Source organism: Lissotriton helveticus, chromosome 10, assembly GCF_964261635.1.
Source record: "Lissotriton helveticus chromosome 10, aLisHel1.1, whole genome shotgun sequence".
In the NCBI taxonomy this organism is placed as follows: domain Eukaryota; kingdom Metazoa; phylum Chordata; class Amphibia; order Caudata; family Salamandridae; genus Lissotriton; species Lissotriton helveticus.
Genome location: NC_136071.1, coordinates 3954043 through 3975333, shown reverse-complemented (window position 1 = coordinate 3975333; position 21291 = coordinate 3954043). Strand labels below are relative to the sequence as shown.

The following is a 21291-nucleotide window of genomic DNA, read 5'->3' as shown; positions in this document are numbered from 1 at the left end:
GGATTGTTGAAGAAGGAGACCTGAAAGCAGAGGGGACAATGTTCAAAGTCACTAGCCAGTGACTGGAGTGGAACCAGGAAGGAACCAGATATCGTCGTCGCGATCAGGTGAAGAGTGGACGCTTGACTCTGCAGCCACGTGGACCAGGAGGTGTCTTCGATGACCAGGATGGAGGCACGAGCTGTCCCACGCAGGCTCTCGCTGTCGGCGGTGTTGGATCAGGGATTGGAGGGAACAGGCCTTGGCAAAGGCAACCCACGCGGTCAGTGAAGAAAGCGTCTGGTGCGGACTAGGAGAGTCAGCTTTGCTGCAGATGTGAGTTGAGGTCGGAGAGGTCTGGGAATCCGGGTCTCGTCGGGCTCTGAAGTCTGGATCCTCGAGGGAAGACGACAAAGGGAAGCCGCTGGACGCTTGATGGTGCCTGCAGTTGCAGGGTGGACACTCCTTGCCCACAAGGGAGATTCTTCAGTCTTCTGTGGAGCAGAACGTCGAAGGCCAGAGTTTCTTCTTCTTGAATAGTTCAGGATAATCTAATTTGGAATGGGACCAGCTCCTACCTTTATTCTCCTAAAGGGGGCTGTACTACGACTAGATCCCTCCCCTGGGTGTGGCCCGGAAGGGGGGTGGTTACATCCCCGATCCTTTTTCCGGTTTCGCGCCAGAGCTGGGGCAGGGATGCCCCAGCAACTGGTTTGAACCGGTGTATGCACAGGACACCTTGTGTGCCCCGGGCATGTCTCATTCCTTTCAGGCCTCCCTACCTCAATACACAAAATCCTGTCTGGGATGGTGCTAGCACCTCCCAAGGCAGGAAACCCTTTGTCCAAGCCATCCTCGCTGGAAGGACTCCCAGCAGCAGGAGGTCAGACTCGTGTCTGTGGTGGCAGCATCCATTTTGTGATGCTGAGGCTCGAGTTAACTTTAACCGGGGTTCTCAGTTACATACATGTCGTGTCCCTCTAGAAGGGTGGAATGCTACCCCCGTCGCCAGAATTGGCGAGGGGGTAGTATTCCAAATCGTATGACACCTTACTCGACATGTTTTGATAATGTTATACCAGAGTTAGCATTTAACCGCGAGGATTATAATGCACTTAAGAGTATATGGTATAGCGTTATCATGGAACAGCTATTAGGACTTGTTTCCGCAAGCTGCAAACAGGCTCAGCTCATGCCAGAGCACTATCTCACACGATTCCAAGCACTCTGCCTTCAGGATTGTCAAGGCCTGCCCTAGGAGTGACTGATAGGAGATCTGTGTGTCCATTTTAGGGTTAGATATAGGTATACTATATCTACAGCAAAGGGTGTTTACACCACCTTGCCCCAGCTGTCATGCAGCCAGTTGTGTCAGATTTAGATGGCCAGCCAGGGGTGGCATAATACATGCTTCAGCCCCTGGTAGGCCCTGGGTACACCTATGCCCTGGATACCTATGGTACACTGTACAGGGACTGATAAGGTGGCCCAGTACCAATTGGTAAATGCACCTAAGGTACATGGTTGTCAATTTAGAGAGAGAACAGCTAGGCTGTGGGTCTGATTAGCAGGCCCACAGCCAGGGAAAGTCGTAAACCAGTGAAGCAAAAAGCAAAAATCTGGGGTGACCATAGGATTGCAGACCCCACTCTCCTACAAGGAGCACTAGTAACAGACTCGAGGATTGAAACTCTAAACCTTGCCACATGTAATCAGGATGCAACGATGGGCAGAACATTACATTCTTCAAATGAGAGGACACATGAATCATCTCTTTAGAATGAAGGAAGCATACAATACGAAAACCAAGCGTTTTTATACTCTAAGAGTAATAGTTACTACAGTGAGTAACATGAGGAATGTACCTCATAGGCGATTCCGGTACTTTAGAAAACCCACTCCTTCACAAATGGTTAAGAAAGTCCGTACTACGGGCACTCGACACTGCAGATGGAGGGGCAGAGCGCGGCTCAGTCTTTTCACTACAATCAACCCAGAGACTATAGATGCATCTTTAATCTTCCTTCTTGGCACAACTCTTAGCAGTCACTGCTTCAAGAAGTGAGCGGATGGGTGGTCACCCAGCTGCCCCCTGGAGCTTAGCAACTATGTCCGAACAGTATATTTACAGCATCGGGGGGAGTCGGAAGAGCGATGACATCTCTTCGACTTCTTGTGCTTACCCGACTACTTCAAACCTGAGGAGTGATGTCGACTCCCGGAGCTATGATGGCTCCGATCCCGCGACCGATCCCTCGTCTGGACCGGGACCTTTCGCGGCGCGGGCCGACTGCCGGAGCTAGAGTTGCTTGCGGGACCGCTCCCGCCTAGCTTTCGAAGTTGGGGCCCGGCAGTCGGAGCAGGTCTTGTCGTCATGGTTGACGCCGAGACAGTGGAGGCACCGGCGGTGAGGGTCAGTGACCGACATCAGTCGGTCGCAGTCCTCACAAGGCTTAAAACCTGCCATCCCTACCGGCACCGTTCGGAGTCGAAGACATGAAAAATGATCAAAAGGGATCAAAAAAGTTTAGTCAAAAATTGACTAAGGTACCACTTTTTCCGGATCTGCGCTGCTGGCGCGGAAAAAAGAAGAACTGACGTCAGCACGCGGCGTCTAAGTACTCCGACGACGTCATCACGGCACCCTCGACGGACGCGGAGCCGCAAACTACGTCTACCGACGCGCAAGGGTACTGCTACGCAAAAATTTCCGGATCCAGTCTGACGCCTGGGGATATTCTAAGGTAAGGAATCTAATGCTAACCGGTTTCTTTCAGATACACTATGCGCACAATGCCGCTCCGTTCAGCCGAATAACCAGGTCTTGAGGGTCTTGCTGAAGGTGTTCAGGGAGGGGACACGTCGGATATCTGCCGGTAGTTCGTTCCAGGTCTTGGTTGCAATGTAAGAGAAGGATCTTCCGCCTGCTCTGTGGATGTGCAGGGTTTCAGCCAATGCGAGGCTGGATGATCGGAGGTTTCTTTTTAGTACGTGGAAGTTAATTCTGTCGTTTAGGTATTTGGGTCCGTTGCTGTGCAGGCACTTGTAGGCATGAGTGAGGAGTTTGAAGGAGACTTCTCCACAGGGAGCCAGTGGAGTCTTCACAGGTGTTGGCTGATGTGTTCGTTTCGGGGGATGCAGAGGACGAGTCTGGTCGCGGTGTTTTGTATTGTTTGTAGTTTGCAGAGTAGGGATTTGCTAATGCCGACGTAGAGTGCGATTCCATAGCCGAGTTTGCTGGTGATGAGTATGTGGGTGACTGTTTTACTCTATTTAGGGGGATCCATTTGAAGTTCTTTCAGATGATGCGGAGGGTGTTGAAGCAGCTGGAGGTGACTGCGTTGACCTGTCGGTTCATGGTGAGTGTGAGTCGAGTATGATTGCCGAGGTTCTTGGCGTGGTCTGTGGGGGTAGTTGGGCTCCAGAGGGCTGCGGGCCACCAGGTGTTGTCCCATGCTGAAGGGGTGGTTTTAAGGATGAGGACTTCTGTTTTCTTGGCGTTTAGTTTTAGGCAGTGGGGGGGGGGGTCTTTGATGAGGGAGAGTATGAGCTGCGTGTCGTCGGCCTATGATACGATGTTGAGGCTGTGTTTTCAGACGATGGCTGCGAGGGGGGCCATGTAGATGTTGAAGAGGGTCGGGTTCAGAGATGACCCCTGTGGTATTCAGCAGGTGATGTCGGTGGGGGCAGAGAGGAAGGGCGGTAGTCTGATCCTTTGGCTTCTTCCAGTGAGGAACGAGCGGATCCAGTCTAGGGCCGTTCCTTGTGTACCGGCCTCGAGTAGTCTGGTCATTAGTGTGCGATGAGAGACTGTTGAAGGCTGCAGACAGGTCGAGGAGGATGAGGGCTGCTGAGTGGCCCTGGTCCAGGAGAGTGCAGATGTCGTCTGTGGCTGTGAGTAGGGCAGTCTCAGTGCCGTGGTTGGCTCGGAATCCGAATTGGGATGGGTCGAGGTTAGTGTTCTTCGATGAATCTGGTCAGCTCCCTGTTAACTGCTTTTTTTGCCACTTTGGCTGCGAAGGGGAGGAGCGAGATGGGCTGGTAGTTCTGGAGGTAGGTGGGGTCGGCCGTGGGTTTCTTGAGCAGGGGCCTGACTTCAGCACGCTTCCAGTCTGGGAAGGTGCCTGTCTTGAAGGTGGTGTTGATGGTGTGTTGCAGTTGAGGTGCGATGGTGTCTGCGGCTCTGTAGTAGATGAGCACAGGTCGGTCCCTCCCAAGTGGATGCCTTTCATGGTCATGGTTGGTGTCCAGATGGAGATGGTGGCTGGCTGGTGTCACAGGGAGGCGAAGGGGTGGCTGCTGTGTCTTGAGGGAGGGAGGTGGGGGAGGACAGTGAAGTTGCCGTAGTGTTCTGATCTTGAGGTGGAAGAAGGTTCTGAGCTTGTCGCAGAGGTCTGGAATGGGATATCTGGCTTCGCTGCGTGGGTTGGTAAATTCCTGGATGACGTTGAATAGTTCCTTGGAGTTGGTGAGGATTTTGCTGTGGATGAAGTTTCTTTTGGTTGTTCTGATTTGGTTGTGGTAGTCCGCCATGGCTTTCTTGTAGGTGGAGTAGCTGTTGGTCGTCTTGGTATTCCTCCAGATCTTTTCCAGGAGTATCTGGCTTCTTAGAGGTTGGTGGTGAACCGCGCAGCTTTTCTGGGGCATTGTTTGCCAGGGTTGCGTAGCTGGGCAAACTCGTCTGTGCAATTGGAGATCCACGAGTGGAGTTTTCTGGCTGCAGTGTTTGTGTTGGATGCCCAGGTGTGGTTGGCTCGGGAGAGGGTGGAGTTCAGTTGCTCGTTGGTGATCTTGCTCCAGTTCCTCCGTGGCGGGCGGGGGGCTGGTTTACGTGCTTTGGGTTTCTCAACGGTGAAGTGGATGCAGTGTAGGTCGGTCCAAGGTGGTTGCCTTGTGTGGCTGAAGTGGACGCTGTTTCCTGCTGCGAAGATGGGGTCGAGGGTGTGCCTGTGTCGGTGTGTTGACGAGCTGGTTGAGTCTGATGTTTGAGAGGTTGTCGCGGAGGATGGTGGAGTTGAGGTCGCTGGGGTTGTCGAGGTGGAAGTGGAGGTCCCCGATGAGAATGTAGTTCATTGATGCGATGGCGTGGGGTGTAATGAAGTCGGTGATGGTGGTGGCAAAGGGTGTCTGGGGGGTCTATAGATGAGTGTCCCACGGAGTGTGGTCTTGGGGCTGGCACAGATCTGGAAGTGCAGGTGTGCGGAGGGGAAGGTCTCGCTGGAGGTGGTGAGGCAGAGGGTGTTTTTGTAGGCTATAGCGAGGCCTCATCCCGGGTGGTTCAATCAATCAATCAGATAGATTTGTATAGCGCGCTACTCACCCGTGAGGGTCTAAAGGCGCTGTGAGGGCGAAGGGGGGGGGGGGGGGAGCCGCTACTGCTCGAAGAGCCAGGTCTTGAGCCGTTTCCTGAAGGAGGGTGGTTGGGGCGGTCCTTCCTATGGATCATGCAGAGTATCTGCAGAATATTCAGAGGGCTGCAATCTTTCTGAAAGAGCAGCATAGCTGTCCTGAAGCGAACAGAAGCCCACCTGCTGAAATAAGGAGCCTGCATATCGTGCTGGAGGTGACGGGCGCACGAAGGAGACGGGCGCAGTGCATCCCCGGTAACAGTGGGGCAACCAGAGGAGTAAGCGGTTGGACAAGAGAACCAGGAAGTCCCAAGCAATCGGAGGACCCCCTTCAGCCCCCTCCTTACAGTTTCACACAGGAACCGTGGTGGCACGATTACCAAGGCTGCAACTGCCACAGCTATGCGAGGCCGAAACTGCCAAAAATGTGACCTGCCCGTGTAGGGCTGCAACGCCAAATTCGAGATCAGCTCACGAGAGGGACTGGGCAGGCCACGTTTGGACGGCCAGGTGCTGGACCGGGAGGCCCAGGACACTTATAGTTAACACATTTCAGGTCTGTAGCCTACCGCTAATCAGAAAATGTGGAGGGACTGCAGCCTTTCCCCAAATCGCTGGTCCAGTTGGTGTGCAGCACTGTACCTCGACACGTTAATGGTGGGTACAAAGGCTCATCTGAATATAAAGCTACATCCTGTGGTGACACTGGTGCTGGCAAGTTGCAAGAAATAGTTTTCCTTTTGTTGCTATTGGAAGCTTCCCAGTATCCTTAAACATGCTTCTTGAAAAGCAAGTTTGCATTTTCGAGGCACAAGTCTCTCCTGTGGTGATTTGGCACTCATGCGTCCTGAATAGACCGAAGGACAAGGGCCCAACATCTGCTATTTCTAAGTTTTGTTATCGAGCCAGCAGGTTCAGTGATGCAGCCTTGTGGGGCTTCAAAACTATTTTGGCTAAGAGCTTCTAGCATTATTTCAGCCTAGAGATTCATCTCAACATTGACACAGACCTGTATGTCAGTTTTCCTCTGGCACAGAGTGTGCTTTTCAGCAACAAACTGTCTCCAGGATGGATGGTGGTGCCTCGGTCGGGTCCAACCTTCTGCTGAGGTATGGTGCTCTCTGGCCCACTACTCTCCAGAGAAAAGACTCATTTCAGCACGAAGGGCCCAGACTTGTCCTTTCGTCTTCCTCTGGCCCAGAGTGTGCCTTTCAGCAACAGACGTGTCACGACATATGCACCACCACCCATCCTGGAGACCGTCTTCATCGGAGGCAGGGTGCTCTCCGGCCGGCTCCTTTCCCTGGAACAGACATTCACAAGACTGATCTCAGAGAAGGTGCTACGATATGTGGTTGGGTCATCTTTTCAAAGCCAGGGATGTCGAGACTGATCTTCCCAGTTGTGAGAAGTTGGCCTGATGTGCAGTGCTCACTATTCTAGTGGTCACTATATATCAGTCCAAACAACCCTTATTGATGATTGGTTGTAAGTCAACCTTATAGACCAGCTATCCTAGTAGCATGGATACGAGCAGTCTAAGGCTAAGACTCTAGAGGGCGTGTTAAGCCAGCTGTTTTACCATCACATTTACCCCTTGAACACCCAGTGAAAGGACACCACACAAGTGTTATGAAAATAAACAGTGTATTTATTTATAACAAGACTACCCTGGCTCTTTATGAGACAGGGAGCTAAGCACACAACAAAACTCTTATGAAAATACTTTAAGTCGCACAATTTACACAAATGCCCGAGGGGCACGAAAAACCATATACTCTAAAAGTGGTATGCGAATTACTAGCAGGTAAGTAACGATTCTCAGAGACTTTAGAAACGCTAGGCCTACAATACTGAACACTCAGGTTAGGAGCAGGAGGCCTAGGGACACCACGTGCAGAGTGGGAACTCTCACGCGTAAGGCGGGAAAAAGTCTATGGAAGCTAGAACTCACAAAGTTACTGTTCTCGGGCGAACCCGACTAGCTGGGACGAAAACGGGAGTGGATCCGAACACTTGGAGTGTTGGACTATGCTGGGGCACCGGAGTGCTGGATTTACCTAGCCCAGGGGCTGCGGCTGCATAGGGTTCAAGTTGCGTCGGAAACCCACGTTGACGGACCAGGAGCCTGAAGAAGAAGTTGCTGGCAGGCGGCCAGTGAAGAAAAGTCTGAAGAGATCCAAGCCTGGATCAGGGAAGAAGGAAACCTGAAAGCAGAGGGGACCAAGTTCTTGAATCACTAAGTGATTAAGTGGGCACCAGGATGGCACCGGGCGAAGTCACCGCAGTCAGGTGAGTGGGCGCTGCTGGGCTCTGCAGTCTCTCGGATCAGGAGGCGTTGTCGGCGACCAGGATGGAGGTGCGAGCTGTCCCACGAAGGTTCTTGCTGTCGACGTCGCTGGACCCAGGATTGGGCAACAAGTCTTGGCAAATTCAAGGCCCACACGGTGGACCTAAAATGGCGTCTTGAGTGGACCAGGAGGGTCCAGGGTGCTCCTCTTTTGGAGGGGAGCACGGGCTAGCCTGGAGCAACCAGACCAGCAGTGTTGTCGTCGAAGTTCGTCGTCAGGAGGGCCACTAGCCAACGGGCAAGTGACCTGGACAACGCGGTGAGCAGCAAAAAGCAGAAGGGCCCCACGCCGATCTTGTGGATGCAGGGGGGCTGGACTTCGGTGCTGGAGCTGCTCAGGGTCGGGGCTTCTCTTACCCCAAGGCACTCAGTCGAGGGTCACTCAGGCGTCGTGCTGGACAAGCGTCGTGCAGTTCTGAAGATGGCCGGTCCCTCGAGGTCTCGTCACACCCACGGATCACAGCTGGGCTGATGATGTAGGTTGAGGTCAGAGGTGCCAGGGAAGCCGGTTCTCGTCGTGCTGGAGCAGTCTTGATCCGAAGGAGAGACTGGCAACAAACCGCGATGCTTGGTTGGTGCCTGCTGCTGCAGGGTGACTACTCCTTAGTCACAAGGGAGAAATCTTGAGAAGAGTCTTGAGTTCCTTTCGTGGAAAGTTGGTTCAGGATTCAAAGATGATCTGATTTGGAAGGGGGCCAGTTCCTACCTTTATCCTGCAAAAAGGGGCTGGCACGTGACTAAGTCCAGCCCTATGGGTGGGACTAGGAGGGGGGTGGTTACACCCCTCTCCTTTGGCGGGCTTTCCCCAGGCCAGGGGCTGGAGTGCCCCTGGAACTGGTTTCAGCCGGCCTATGCACAGTGAGCACCGGGGTGCCACTTGCAGTCACCTTCCTCTAAAGCCCTGCCTACCTAGGATACACAAAATCCTGTCTGGGACGGTGCTGGCACCGCCCCTGGCAGGAAACCCTTTGTCCTTGCCTCCTGGGCTGGGAGGACTCCCAGCAGCAGGAGGGCAGACTTGTGTCTCGGTGGCAGCATCCATTTTGTGGAACTGAGGATGTGTTTAACTTTAACCGGGGTTACAGGTTACCAACATGTCGTGTCCCTCTAGAAGGGTGGAATGCTAACCCCGGCGCCAGAACTGGCGAGGGGGTAGTATTCCAAAGCGTATGACACCTTACACAACATGTTTAGATATTGTCAGACCAAAGTTACCATAACCGCGAGGAATATAATGCACTTAAGAGTATATGGTCTGACGCTATCATGGAAACGGCTAAGGGATAGATCCCGAAAGCCGCAGACAGGCTCAGCTCATGCCAGAGCTCCATCTCACACGATTCCAAGCACTCTGCCTTCAGGATTGTTAAGGCCTGCCATAGGAGTGACTGATAGGAGATCTGTGTGTCCATTTTAGGTTTAGATATAGGTATACTATATCTAAAGCAAAGGGTGATTACATCACCTTGCCCCAGCTGTCAAGCAGCCAGTTGTGTCAGATTTGGGTGGCCAGCCAGGGGTGGCATAATACATGCTGCAGCCCCTGGTAGGCCCTGGGTACGCCTATGCCCTGGGTACCTAAGGTACATTGTACAGGGACTGATAAGGTGACTCAGTATCCAATTTAGATATGTACCTAAGGTACATGGAATCCATTTTACAGAGAGAGCAGTAGGCCTGGGGCCCTGAATAGCAGGGTCCCAGGTCAACTAAGTCAGAAAACCAGCAAAACACCAGGCAAAAAGTTGGGGGCAACCATAGTCAGGGATCTACCTTCCTACACCGGTGCAGCACTTTAGTGGCAGCGATGGGACACCCAGCTTCTTCACGGTTGGAGTTTTTAAAGAGGGGGTCCTCAAGTCTGAGAGCGGTGTAGTCAGTGTCACTCATTTTCATGAAGTAAAGTTTTCCAGCAACAGAATTCATGTTTTCAGTTGTAACATTGATGAAACAAAGAATGCCAGAGCCTAATAGCAAAAAAAAAACATCTGATGAGGAGTCGGTCCATGTGCGTTTTAGTCACTTTGAAACCAAATCTCCTTCCTCAAAAAAAAAAGAAAGCTTCTTCTCATCCAAGCAAAACACCAGATGGCACTGTGACTACCACATTGCCTATGGCACTCCCACCCGCCACTCTTCAAACTCATGAGTTTGAAGAGTGGAATCATACCAATAAAATAGATTAAAATGTTCATTGGTAACACATATTTGAGAAAGGTTTATTTTCCTTCTTTCGATCAGCCACGCAAGAACAGCAAAGACGGAGTAGCAAAGGGATTACAAGTATGTTCACAAGGCGAGAAGGACAGAAGTCTTCCAATACGAACGCGGCCAACTTAACTTATTATATAACTTTAATCTCCTGAACATATTTTATGTCATTACTTCAAATTTGTCATCTACTGCGAATGCCACAGTCTGACCCACAGGCGGAATAACGCTTCCTATTTTACTGTCTTGAATAAATGCAGCTTTAATTTGCCAATACTATCTGGAACCTTCATTTCATTCACACTGCAAATCGTTCAATATTGCAAACCGCAACACTGATGGGACAACCTTGGAAACTCCACCTCTCACAAAGAATACAAGTGACGGGGTTGTTTGTTATGTCCTGTACACCATCTTGGGAGGAGCTGGGTCATTCTCAGGGCCCTGTGCAGGCAGCACCCACTGATCGATGCTAGTGGTGAGTGCCAATGTGTGCGGCCTGAGATTTGCAGAGGGAGCCAAGACTCACCTTCACATCCGGTATCTGGCGGATGGCACAAGGAAGGCCGGTCATCTTCTCCAGGAACACTCGCAGCTCTTCCACAGACAGCTTGGCTGGCCGCATCCTGCAGAGGAGCATGGAGACAGAATACAGGACAGGTGAAGGTCCAGAAGCAGTGAGGATTGAGATCAAAAGTAGAATGGGGGGGGGGTTTGGGGGGAGTGAGAAGCGATAGGAAGCATTGTGGTCAGAAAGGCAAAATGAAAGAAAAAGGGAAACCATGGGAGTGTAGGGGCAAAAGGGGCAAGCAGAAACAGAAAGGGGCAACTCATCACCACAAGGATTGCACACGAAGGACCGTTGTTACTTTAGGAATGAGCTGGATACTTGCAATCCTAGCTCCCCATCATGGACATCGCCAGTAATAAACATCATTCACACTGAATATTTTTACCTATACGCAAGATCACAGAACTCCATTACAAGAAGAAAAGGCCTTTGGTTTCAGGTAGATAAAAGCCATTTGTCGTCAACTTGTATTAGTTGCCATGAAGTCTCCTTGCTGTATTTGTGGTCTTACCTCTTGTAGGGAAGTCATCTTGAATTTTTGAGTCCTTATGAATTTGTTCAGGAACCTTAGATCTAGGATAGGTCTTAGTGTTTCGTCCACCTTTGGCAGCAGGATGTTTAGTAAACTCCCTTGTTCCTTTGGTTCTGCGGTACCACCTATTGCCTCCTTGCACAGCAGTTCGTGCGCCTCTAGCTGCAAGATAGAGAGCTCCTTTGCGGAGTGTGCCTTGCTTCTTGGTTTTCTGTTCGGAGGTTGTTTTTCTAACTCTATAGAGTATCCGTAGTGTATGATGTTTAGTATCCATTTGTCCGATGTGACCTCCCTCCATCCTGGATGAAGTCTCTTATCCTTCCCCCTACCGGTGTTGAGTGTTCAAGGTACTGTTTGTCGTTGAACGTTTGGCTGAATCTTCTTCTCTTGTTCTCCCGCCCACCCGAGGTATTGCTAGGGTGGGGACCTGATGCATGGTGGAGTCACTTAGTCGAGGACCATTAACCTCCCCTTTGTTGGTCCTCTTCCGTTTCCACGCCCTCGAAAGGACTGTCCCCAGGGTTGGTACAGCCAGTTTTGCTGCTGCTGGCCTTGGTTGTTGCCTTGGTATCCTTGCTTGACCGTTTGGTGCGATGTGGTCGGCACGTTGCCTCCACCTCTACCACCTGGCCTCCTTGTGGGTGAGCCTCTTCTCATCCCCCTGAATTGCAGCGCTCCCATGGACCTTGCTGCGTCATTGTCCCTTTTTAGCTGCGTATGTTTTTCGTCAACCGGAGTGCCGAACAGTTATTCTCCATTGAAGGGTGTGTTCAGGATGTTATTTTGGACTTTTGGCTTGAACCAAGAGATCTTTAGCCAGGCATGCCTTCTCTCCGTAACCTTGATCGTGATCTGCCTACTGGATGTCTCCGCTGTGTCCAGGGCTGATTATAGGCATGTGTTGGCCATGTTTCTGCCTTCCTCCACGAGGTGGTGTGCCCTCTGTTGGTACTGCTCCGGGAGATGTTTGAGCAGTTAGCCGACCTCCTCCCAATGCTGGTAGGCATGTCTGTTAATGAAGGCATTTGAGTTGGCGATGCGCCATTGAATCGCCGCACTCCTCTCCATCTTCCTTCCTGTGAGATCCATCCTCCTACTCTTCTTATCTGAAGGTGGCCCGGACTTCGTGGGTACGTTGGCCCTCTTCCAAGCTGTCGATGCTATTATTGAGTCAGCTGGTACTGACCCCTGAATATATGCTGGGACATGCGAGGAACGATTATATTTCTTTTCTGTCCTTGGAGTCACTGACTTACATACAGCTGGCTTCCAGAAAGCCTCCCTGCCCTGGTCCAGCACACTTGGGAGCATGGGAAGAAATTGGCTTCTGGTCTGTGTAGGGAGCCGTTTCTAGGAGAAAACAAGCGTGGGGCTTTTCCTCTTCTAGCTTCACTCCATAAGTGGCTACCGTGTTCTTTAGGACCATATTGTATATGACAATGTCGTCCGGAGGAGGCCTCGACGGATATGATTCTACACCCTGTTTTGGGTTTTCGGCATCAAGATCCTGCCACTCCAGATCTTGCGCCTCCTGGTAGGTCTGTTGATCCTCTTCGCCTTTTGCCTCGAAGTAATCTAGGCCCTCTTCATCCTGTTCTTCGGCTGGTTCCGGCGGCTATGGGTCCTCGAAGGGATGGTGTACTGTCTCATCCGGTAGTCAAAATCCCTCTTTCGCTGAAGGATGTTAGCCATTTCGGCCTCGAGCCTTCTCTTTTTCTCCATCTCGGCCTGTTCAGAGTAGAGTGCTACAGCGCTTCGTTTCGTGAGCCTCGAAGTAGTCTTTAACTCTTTCCCCCAGCATTGAGCAGTCCTTTTCAAGACTGGGCTTTGACGACCTAGGTTTCTCCAGAGTTTGCCAGCTGGGAGTCCTTTTCGAAGGATCCGCTGGGCTTTTTGTCCCTGGGTGAAGCTGCAGGCATCGAGAGTTTCGACAGCAGCGCCCCTTTCCAGTACTTTGCATCACTCTTTCGAGCGTCGGTCAGGGTCTTTGGGTTGACAACTCCTACCTCCTTCGCCGACTTCTCGGTCTCGACGACTGTGCAGTCTCCTGGTCCCTCCGCGATGTTGTCTTCTTCCCCACTGGAGAGGCCCAAGTCTCGGAGCGGTGGTCCTTGACCCTGCATGTTGTAGTTCGCCCTTCGCTGCCTCTCCCGAACTCTGAGGAACTTGGGTGTGAACGCCGAGCAGGGTGTTGGTCCTTCTGTGCGAATTTGTGGTGGCAATTATTGCAGAATTTGAATGGAGTTTTGTCCCTCTCCGCGCTCACGGGGCCCCCATTGTGCGCATTCTCCGTCTTCCCAGTTGTCCGGCCTGCAGTCGGTGTGCTGAATTCTCTAATCTTCACTGTTTTTTGCAGATTTTTGATGATTCCTTCTTCAAAAGTTTCTGGAACTCTTCCGTGACGATCCAGACCCCAACGGCGGAAAAAAGAATCTGAACATGGCTACCAAAGGTGGGAGCTTCTGGAGGAAGCACGTAGACGGCACGAAGGACAACAAATGGTGGTAGGTCGACACCCGCCTCGGCCATGAAATAGTGAAAAAAAAAAAAACGACTACAATTCCAGACCCAACCACTTGATGGCGCAATCATGCACAGCCTAGTAAGGAATATGCTACTTACCAATACGCATCTGTTCTTGGCATGTAGGGCTGCTGACATTTATATCTATGCATAGATCGGCGGCGATCTATGCATAGATATAACTTCAGCAGCCCACATGCCTCGAACATCCAGAAAGATTCACGCTGCAAAACACTGGGCCTCAGCACACTGCACCCGGCCGCCCTAGTGCCGCTGAGGGTGTAACAAGAGTTCATCCCACAACCAAGTACTTACCTTTAAACCGATAACACTATTTTCCTACTGTTTTCCTAACACTTTTTCTGTAAGAAGTTTCTACGGGTGGAGTTGGAAAACCTAAAGAAGTTCTTTAAAATTTAACTAACAAAAATGCTTTTACTTATCTGTTAACAGGAAATGTCCCAGGGAAGTATCCAGGCATACTGCAGTGTGTAAGAAAAGTAACCTACCTCGTGATTGGAAAGACTTCTTCGAACAAAAACAAAGTGCAAACATCCAGACTCAACACTAGATGGCGACCTACCTATCTCCTGTTCTTCGATGTCTAGTCGGCTTCAAACACGGAGAAGTATTCTTCTTCGGAACCTTGGGCATGATGGTCAGAGTCGGAATGTTCTCCAAAGATGTCCGGTGCGGAGCCGCTTTGCCGTTGTATCTCGTGACGTCCAGCCCGACAATCACAAAGACTCTTTTTCGATCAGAATGATAGACAGGCGTTGGTCTTTCTCGTTGTGTTCCGGGGACAGACAGGGGTTGCACACTTTATGCGAATCGATGCTTGGAAATTTAGCACAACACCCGGGACATAACTTGAAAGGAGTCCGTTCCATCGACTGCTAGAGTGGTCGGCGTGGGTAGGCTCGACAGCCTTCCACGAGTTTTCCGATTGAAGATGTTGAGTTGAGACAATACGTGACGAACGGGGAACCGTGATCGATAACAATACCATCGAGGGTATGGATTGCGCGTCGAAGGGGTTCGAGAAACGGTGTGGTGCTGGAGCGCAGCGATACACATCCAAACCCGATGGCAGAAAAAATAAAAATAAATCTAAGAATGGAGTCGATGCCCATGCGCTCTATCACCAAAAGGAGGAGTCACCTACTTCGTGACTGGAAAGACTTCTTTGAACAAAAACAAAGTGCAAACATCCGGACTAGATGGTGATCTATGCATAGCATGTGATCTACAGCTCACATGCCTCAAACAGAATATTTTCATACAAAAACAACTGGTCTGAAGTTCAGTCTTTGAATGTGTGAATTCATTTGCTGACAGTGTGTACAACAAATGATTAAAACAGTCCACTGAGACTGCCCTACTGCACAACCACAATACAACAAATAGAGTGTGAGGTACTATCTAACTTTACCTCTGCCTACCTTTGGGGTTCCACTAGACTTTGTGCACACTATACCTCACTTTGGTATAGTATATACAGAGCCAGCTTCCTACACTCCCTCCGTGCCATGTTTAGTGCTTCGCCCCCTTCTGGTGCACGTCTCTGCCTCAAGGAGGTCAGGAAGGCCCAGACTGGCTCGAAAGCGGCAGGACCTTATCGGCTCCGGTGCACAGTCCTCCGGGGTTCCCACCTGGGATGCCCGTGTTGGATCGGTCTATCAGATCAGGAACTTACCGGACAGTGAGGGAGAAAGCTTTTCCAACAACCGCTGCTCCTTGATGTCTTTCAGATCCTCCTGTTTGTGGCAGCCAGCTCCGTAGGAAGCAATCAGTACCAGTGAAAGGCTGCACAGAAGGAAGCAACAAATAGTTTTACCTGTCGGTGTAGTTTTGCAGCTTGAAGATCTTTCTGGATTCACTATGCTGTGCATTATTCCGCGGTCTTGTGGTTGGGTCCGGATTCGTAGTCTTTTCTTTGTTGTTTTTTTTTTCGTAGCCCAGGTGGGCGTCGGCGTCACACCTCCTTGGGTGCATTTCCGGTGACGTCGGCATGCTTCCTGCGGAAGCTCCCACTCTTGGGCGCCATCTTCGGGTTCTTTTTTTCCATGTTTCTTTCGTTTCCGAATTAATGGCAATGCTCTATTTAGGTGATATTTTACCGCCTTGTACTTATAAGTCCTTTTTTAAAACCTATATTTTTTTTATTTTTTTATTAACCACCTCTTCTCTCTCCAGCCTCATCTTTCTGGCGGAGGTGGGTGGGTTCGCTAGTGAATCCAGAAAGATCTTCAAGCTGCAAAACTACACCGACAGGTAAGAAAACTTCGTTTTGCAGCGTGAATCTTTCTGGATTCACTATGCTGTGCATAGATTTTGTAGCGGTTTCTCATCTCTGTGGCGGCTGGGTGGAAGATGAGCGTTGGTTATTGTGAGAAGTTGGCCTGATGTGCAGTGCTCACTATTCTAGTGATCACTATATATCAGTCCAAACCACCCTTATTGATGATTGGTTGCAAGTCAACCTTATAGACCAGCTATCCTAGTAGCATGGATACGAGCAGTCTAAGGCTAAGACTCTAGAGGGCGTGTTAAGCCAGCTGTTTTACCATCACATTACCCCTTGAACACCCAGTGAAAGGACACCACACAAGTTGTTATGAAAATAAACAGTGTATTTATTTATAACAAGACTACCCTGGCTCTTTATGAGACAGGGAGCTAAGCACACAACAAAACTCTTACGAAAATACTTTTAAGTTAGCACGTTACACAAATGCCCGAGGGGCACGAAAAACCATATACACTAAAAGTGGAATGCGAATTACTAGCAGGTAAGTAACAGTTCTAATAGGCTTTGGAATCGCTAGGACTGGACTAGGGAATCGTTAGATTACTACTAGGAGGCCTAGGGGACTCGGGTGCAGAGTGTGCACTCTCACGCGGGATGCGGGACAAAGTCTATGGAAGCTAGAATTCACAAAGTTAGTGTTCACGGGCGAACCCGACCTGGTAGGGAGAAAACGACAGTGGATCCTGACCCTTGGATAGTGAGGCTATGCTGGGACACCGGAGTGCCGAAGTTACCTAGCCCAGGGGCTGCAGCTGCATAGGTCTGAAAAGACGTCGGGGATCTCGTTGCCGGACCAGGAGCCTGGAAGGAAGAAGTTGCTGGCAGGCGACCAGTGAAGAAAAGTTCGATGGATCCAAGCCTGGATCAAGGAAGAAGAAACCTGAAAGCAGAGGGGACCAAGTTCTTGAATCACTAGCCAGTGATTAAGTGGGCACCAGGATGGCACCGGGCGAAGTCACCGCAGTCAGGTGAGTGGGCGCTGCTGGGCTCTGCAGTCTCTCGGACCAGGAGGCGTTGTCGGCGACCAGGATGGAGGTGCGAGCTGTCCCACGAAGGTTGAAGTCGTCGGCGTCGAAGTTACCCAGGAGTGGGCAACAAGCCTTGGCTAATTCAAGCCCACGCGGTGGACTCAAAATGGCGTCTTGAGTGGACCAGGAGGGTCCAGGGTGCTCCTCTTCTGGAAGGGAGCAAGGGCCAGCCTGGAGCAACCAGACCAGCAGCAGAAATGTCGTCGGGCGTCGTTCAGAAGGCCACAAGCCAGCGGGCTAGTAGCCCAAACAACGCGGTGAGCAGCAAAAAGCAGAAGGGCCCCACGCAGATCGTGGAGATGCTGGGAGGCTGCACTTCGGTGCTGGAGCTGCTCAGGGTCGGGGCTTCTCGGTCCCCAAAGCACTCACCAGGAAATTACTCGGCGGGCTTGCTGGAAAGAAGTCGTGCAGTCTTGAAGATGGCCGGTCCCTCGAGGTCTCGTCACACCCACGAATCTCAGCGTGACTGATGATGCAGGTAGAGGTCAGAGGTGCCAGGGAAGCCGGTTCTCGTCGAGCTGGGCAGTCTTGATCCGGAGGAGAGACTTGCAGCAGACCGCAGTGTTCTTAGATGGTGCCTGCGGGTGCAGGGTGACTACTCCTTAGTCACAAGGGAGAAATCTTAGGAAGAAGTCTTGAGTTCCTTTCGCAGAAAGTAGTTTCAGGATTCAAAGATGATCTGATTTGGAAGGGGGCCAGTCTCTACCTTTATCCTGTAAAAAGGGGCTGGCACGCGACTAAGTCCTGCCCTATGGGTGGGACTAGGAGGGGGGTGGTTACACCCACTTCCTTGGCGGGCTTTTCCCCAGCACAGGGTCTGGAGTGACCCTGGAACTGGTTCCAGCCAGCCTATGCACAGTGAGCACCGGGGTGCCACGTGTAGTCACCTTCCTCTAAAGCCCTGCCTACCTACAATACACAAAACCCTGTCTGGGACGGTGCTGGCACCGCCCCTGGCAGGAAACCCTTTGTCCTTATCTCCTGCTCTGGGAGGACTCCCAGCAGCAGGAGGGCAGACTTGTGTCTCGGTGGCAGCATCCATTTTGTGGATGCTAAGGCTCTGTCTGACTTTTAACCGGGTTATAGGTTACAGGCATGTCGTGTCCCTCTAGAAGGGTGGAATGCTAACCCCGTCGCCAGAATTGGCGAGGGGTTAGTATTCCAATTCGTATGACACCTTACTCGACATGTTTTGATAAAGCGATACCAGAGTTGGCATATAACCGCGAGGATTATAATGCACTTAAGAGTATATGGTATGCGATATCATGGAAACGGCTAAGGGATGGATCCCGAAAGCCGCAGACAGGCTCAGCTCATGCCAGAGCACCATCTCACACGATTCCAAGCACTCTGCCTTCAGGATTGTTAAGGCCTGCCATAGGAGTGACTGATAGGAGATCTGTGTGTCCATTTTAGGGTTAGATATAGGTATACTATATCTAAAGCAAAGGGTGATTACACCCCCTTGCCCCAGCTGTCAAGCAGCCAGTTGTGTCAGATTTGGGTGGCCAGCCAGGGGTGGCATAATACATGCTGCAGCCCCTGGTAGGCCCTGGGTACACCTATGCCCTGGGTACCTAAGGTACACTGTACAGGGACTGATAAGGTGGCTCAGTATCCAATTTAGATATGTACCTAAGGTACATGGAATCCATTTTACAGAGAGAGCAGTGGGCCTGAGGTCCTGAATAGCAGGGCCTCAGGTCAACTAAGTCAGAAAACCAGCAAAACACCAGGCAAAAAGTTGGGGGCAACCATAGTCAGGGATTTACCTTCCTACATAACCCCCCCCCAAACGAAAGGAGATAAGGCTATCCTTGTCCAGGTAAGCCTATATTGCCTAAGTGGCCATTTACGGAAGTACCAGCACTGGCATGGTTACCCCCTATGTCATGGTCCACTAAGCAATCCCTCACCCTAAGGGTGTCTGAGGGTCTCCACCATAGGGAATCTCTACCTGTGGTGTGTTTTGTCAAAGTAAAAGGCTGGTGTTGAAATGGAGTACTGAAGTGAGGCTCCACTAACTTTGGGCTCAGCTTCCTCCAATCATCATCCACCATAGAGGCCTTTCTTTCCAAGACTGAGTTGTTTTGGGCTCTCAGGGTCAACCTCTGGCTACCTACAGCTGGAGGTTGGGTCCCTCTGTTTGGCTTACTGGAGGGACAGGTCAGGTCTGGGGCCCTCAGGTCCCAAGTTTGGCTGTGCCCAACAGTGTCCATCTGTGGGAGGTCCCTAACTAATTTTAAGGGGGATCCCTCAGGAGTATGTTTTATTTTCACTTGGCTAGGACTACTAGCTTCAGTGCCCTTAATCCGCTGATTGGGAAATTCTTTTGGACAGGGGGCCCCTTGGGGTCCAACACTGGCCTCCCTGACCTCTACAGCCCTGGGCTGACTGAGGCAGGGTAGAGAGGGGCAGGTTACCTGCTCCAGACTAGGTCCCACCTTGGAAGGGTCCACTGACATCAGGGGTTCTGCCAGGCTAGGCCTGACTACCTCTGTGGCAGTTTCTTCACAAGGGGTCAGATCAGTTCCCTGAGGAGGCTGATCCTTTCCTAAAGTCTGGTGGGAGGGAGATTTCTCTTCCTCCTCAATACTCTCTGTCTGAGTGGAGTGATCCATAGTTTCAGGCTTCACAACACTGTCATCTGTCTGAGTTTGAGCTGTGGCCATCACAACTCTCCCAACCTTTTCAGGAGGGGGCTCAGTTTGGGTGTGGGCTGTTACCATGACAGCCTTGACAACCTGTTCTGGGAAGGAAGTTGTCTGAGATTGGGTTGTGACTGGCACAACCCTCCTGACCTGTTCAGGGAGGATATCTTGGACTGGGGCTGTGGCTACCACTGCCCCACTAACCTTACCATGGATGTTTACCATTCTAGAATGGGTTTCTTGCTCTACTTCAGCCCAGGCTGAGAGCTCTAAATCATTCCCCAGTAGGCAATCTACAGGCAAGTTTGGTGACACTGCCACTCTCTTGTGGCCAGTGACACCTCCCCAGCTGAGATTGACCACTGCCATGGGATGATCTCTCTGTACTCCATCAATATTGGTCACCTGGTATGTGGCACCAGGTAAAAGTTGCCTTGAGGGGACTAGACTCTCAGTCACCATAGTGATGCTAGCCCCTGTGTCTCTATAGGCCTCAACTTTTATACCATTGATGAGGGGCTCCTGTCTGTACTTGCCCAAAGTGTTGGGACAAGTTGTGAAGTTGGCAAACCCCATGCCAGTCTCACAGACAAGAGTATCTAAGTTTGGGGACCTGGTTAGGCCAGAGTCCCCAGGAACTCCCAAAGTAAATGCACCCAAATTCTTGGGGGCACTCCCACCACCTGGGGGATTACTACTAGTAGTAACAGGAGGTTTGGGAATGTTACTTGGGGGTATGTTTTCCTTATTGTTATTCTTTGGGCAACTGCTGTCAGTTTTTAAGTGACCCACCTGTTTACAGGGATAACAATAAGGTTTCTTCTGGTTGTTGGAAGGATTCTGGGACCCACCCCCCTCAGAGGATTTTTGGGGCCCTGATGTGGTTTGATCTGTAGATTTATTCCCACCCTTCTCTTGAGGCTTGGTTGATTCCTTTTTCTGGTCACCACCTTGGTTCTTGGGCCTAATCCTGGTTCTGACCCATTTGTCTGCCCTCTTACCCAATTCTTGTGGAGAGGTCAGATCAGAGTCTACCAGGTGCTGGTGTAATAACTGGTTCTGACAATTATTTAAGACTTGCTCTCTCATAATAAGATTATACAATCCTGTGAAGTCAGTAACCTTGCTACCCAGTAGCCAGCCTTCCAAAGCCTTAGTGGCACAATCAACAAAGTCAGACCAGTCCTGAGACTGGGTTTTCTGGGTGTCTCTGAACAGCAACCTGTACTGCTCAGTGGTTAAACCAAACCCATCAACCAGTGCATTTTTCAGGACCTGGTAATTGTTAGCATCCTCAACTCTAGTAGTGAGGAGCTTATCTCTACCTTTGCCATCAAAGGAGAGCCACAGTATAGCTGCCCACTGACTCTGGGGAATGCCCTGCACAGTGCAGGCCCTCTCCAGAGCAGCCATCCATTTCTGGATGTCATCCCCTTGCTTAAAGGGGGGCACTATTTTAGTCAGGTGTTTAGTATCTAAACCCTTCTCTCTATCTCTTGGGAGATTGCTGCCACCAGTGGGAGCTAGCCCACTCATCTGCTGCTCTCTTGCCAGGGCAAGCTTCTCTTTGGCCAGGGCAATTTCTTCCCTTTCAATCCTCAGTTCAGCTTGTCTCATCCTAGCCTCATGCTCCTTTCTCTGAGGGGAAGTAAATCTCCTCTGTGGAGGATTCCTTCTCCCCTGAGAAGAGGCATTAGAGTGCAGAGATCTATTGGAGTCCCTAGAAAGAGATCTATCTCTCCTAACTCCAAGGTTAGGCCCACTTCGGGTTAGTACTGGGGGGC

At 51.0% G+C, this 21291-nt stretch overlaps 1 protein-coding gene across 4 annotated transcripts in view; it reads right to left on the bottom strand.

The window, feature by feature from the left end:
• KDM5C (lysine demethylase 5C) overlaps window positions 1-21291 on the bottom strand; it is a 392248-nt gene that overhangs the window by 195876 nt on the left and 175081 nt on the right. For all 4 annotated transcript variants that reach the window (XM_078664512.1, XM_078664511.1, XM_078664513.1 and 1 more), the window contains one exon: window positions 10418-10514. In XM_078664512.1, the coding sequence (XP_078520638.1) occupies window positions 10418-10514 (97 nt within the window). The remainder of the gene's footprint in view (window positions 1-10417; window positions 10515-21291) is intronic.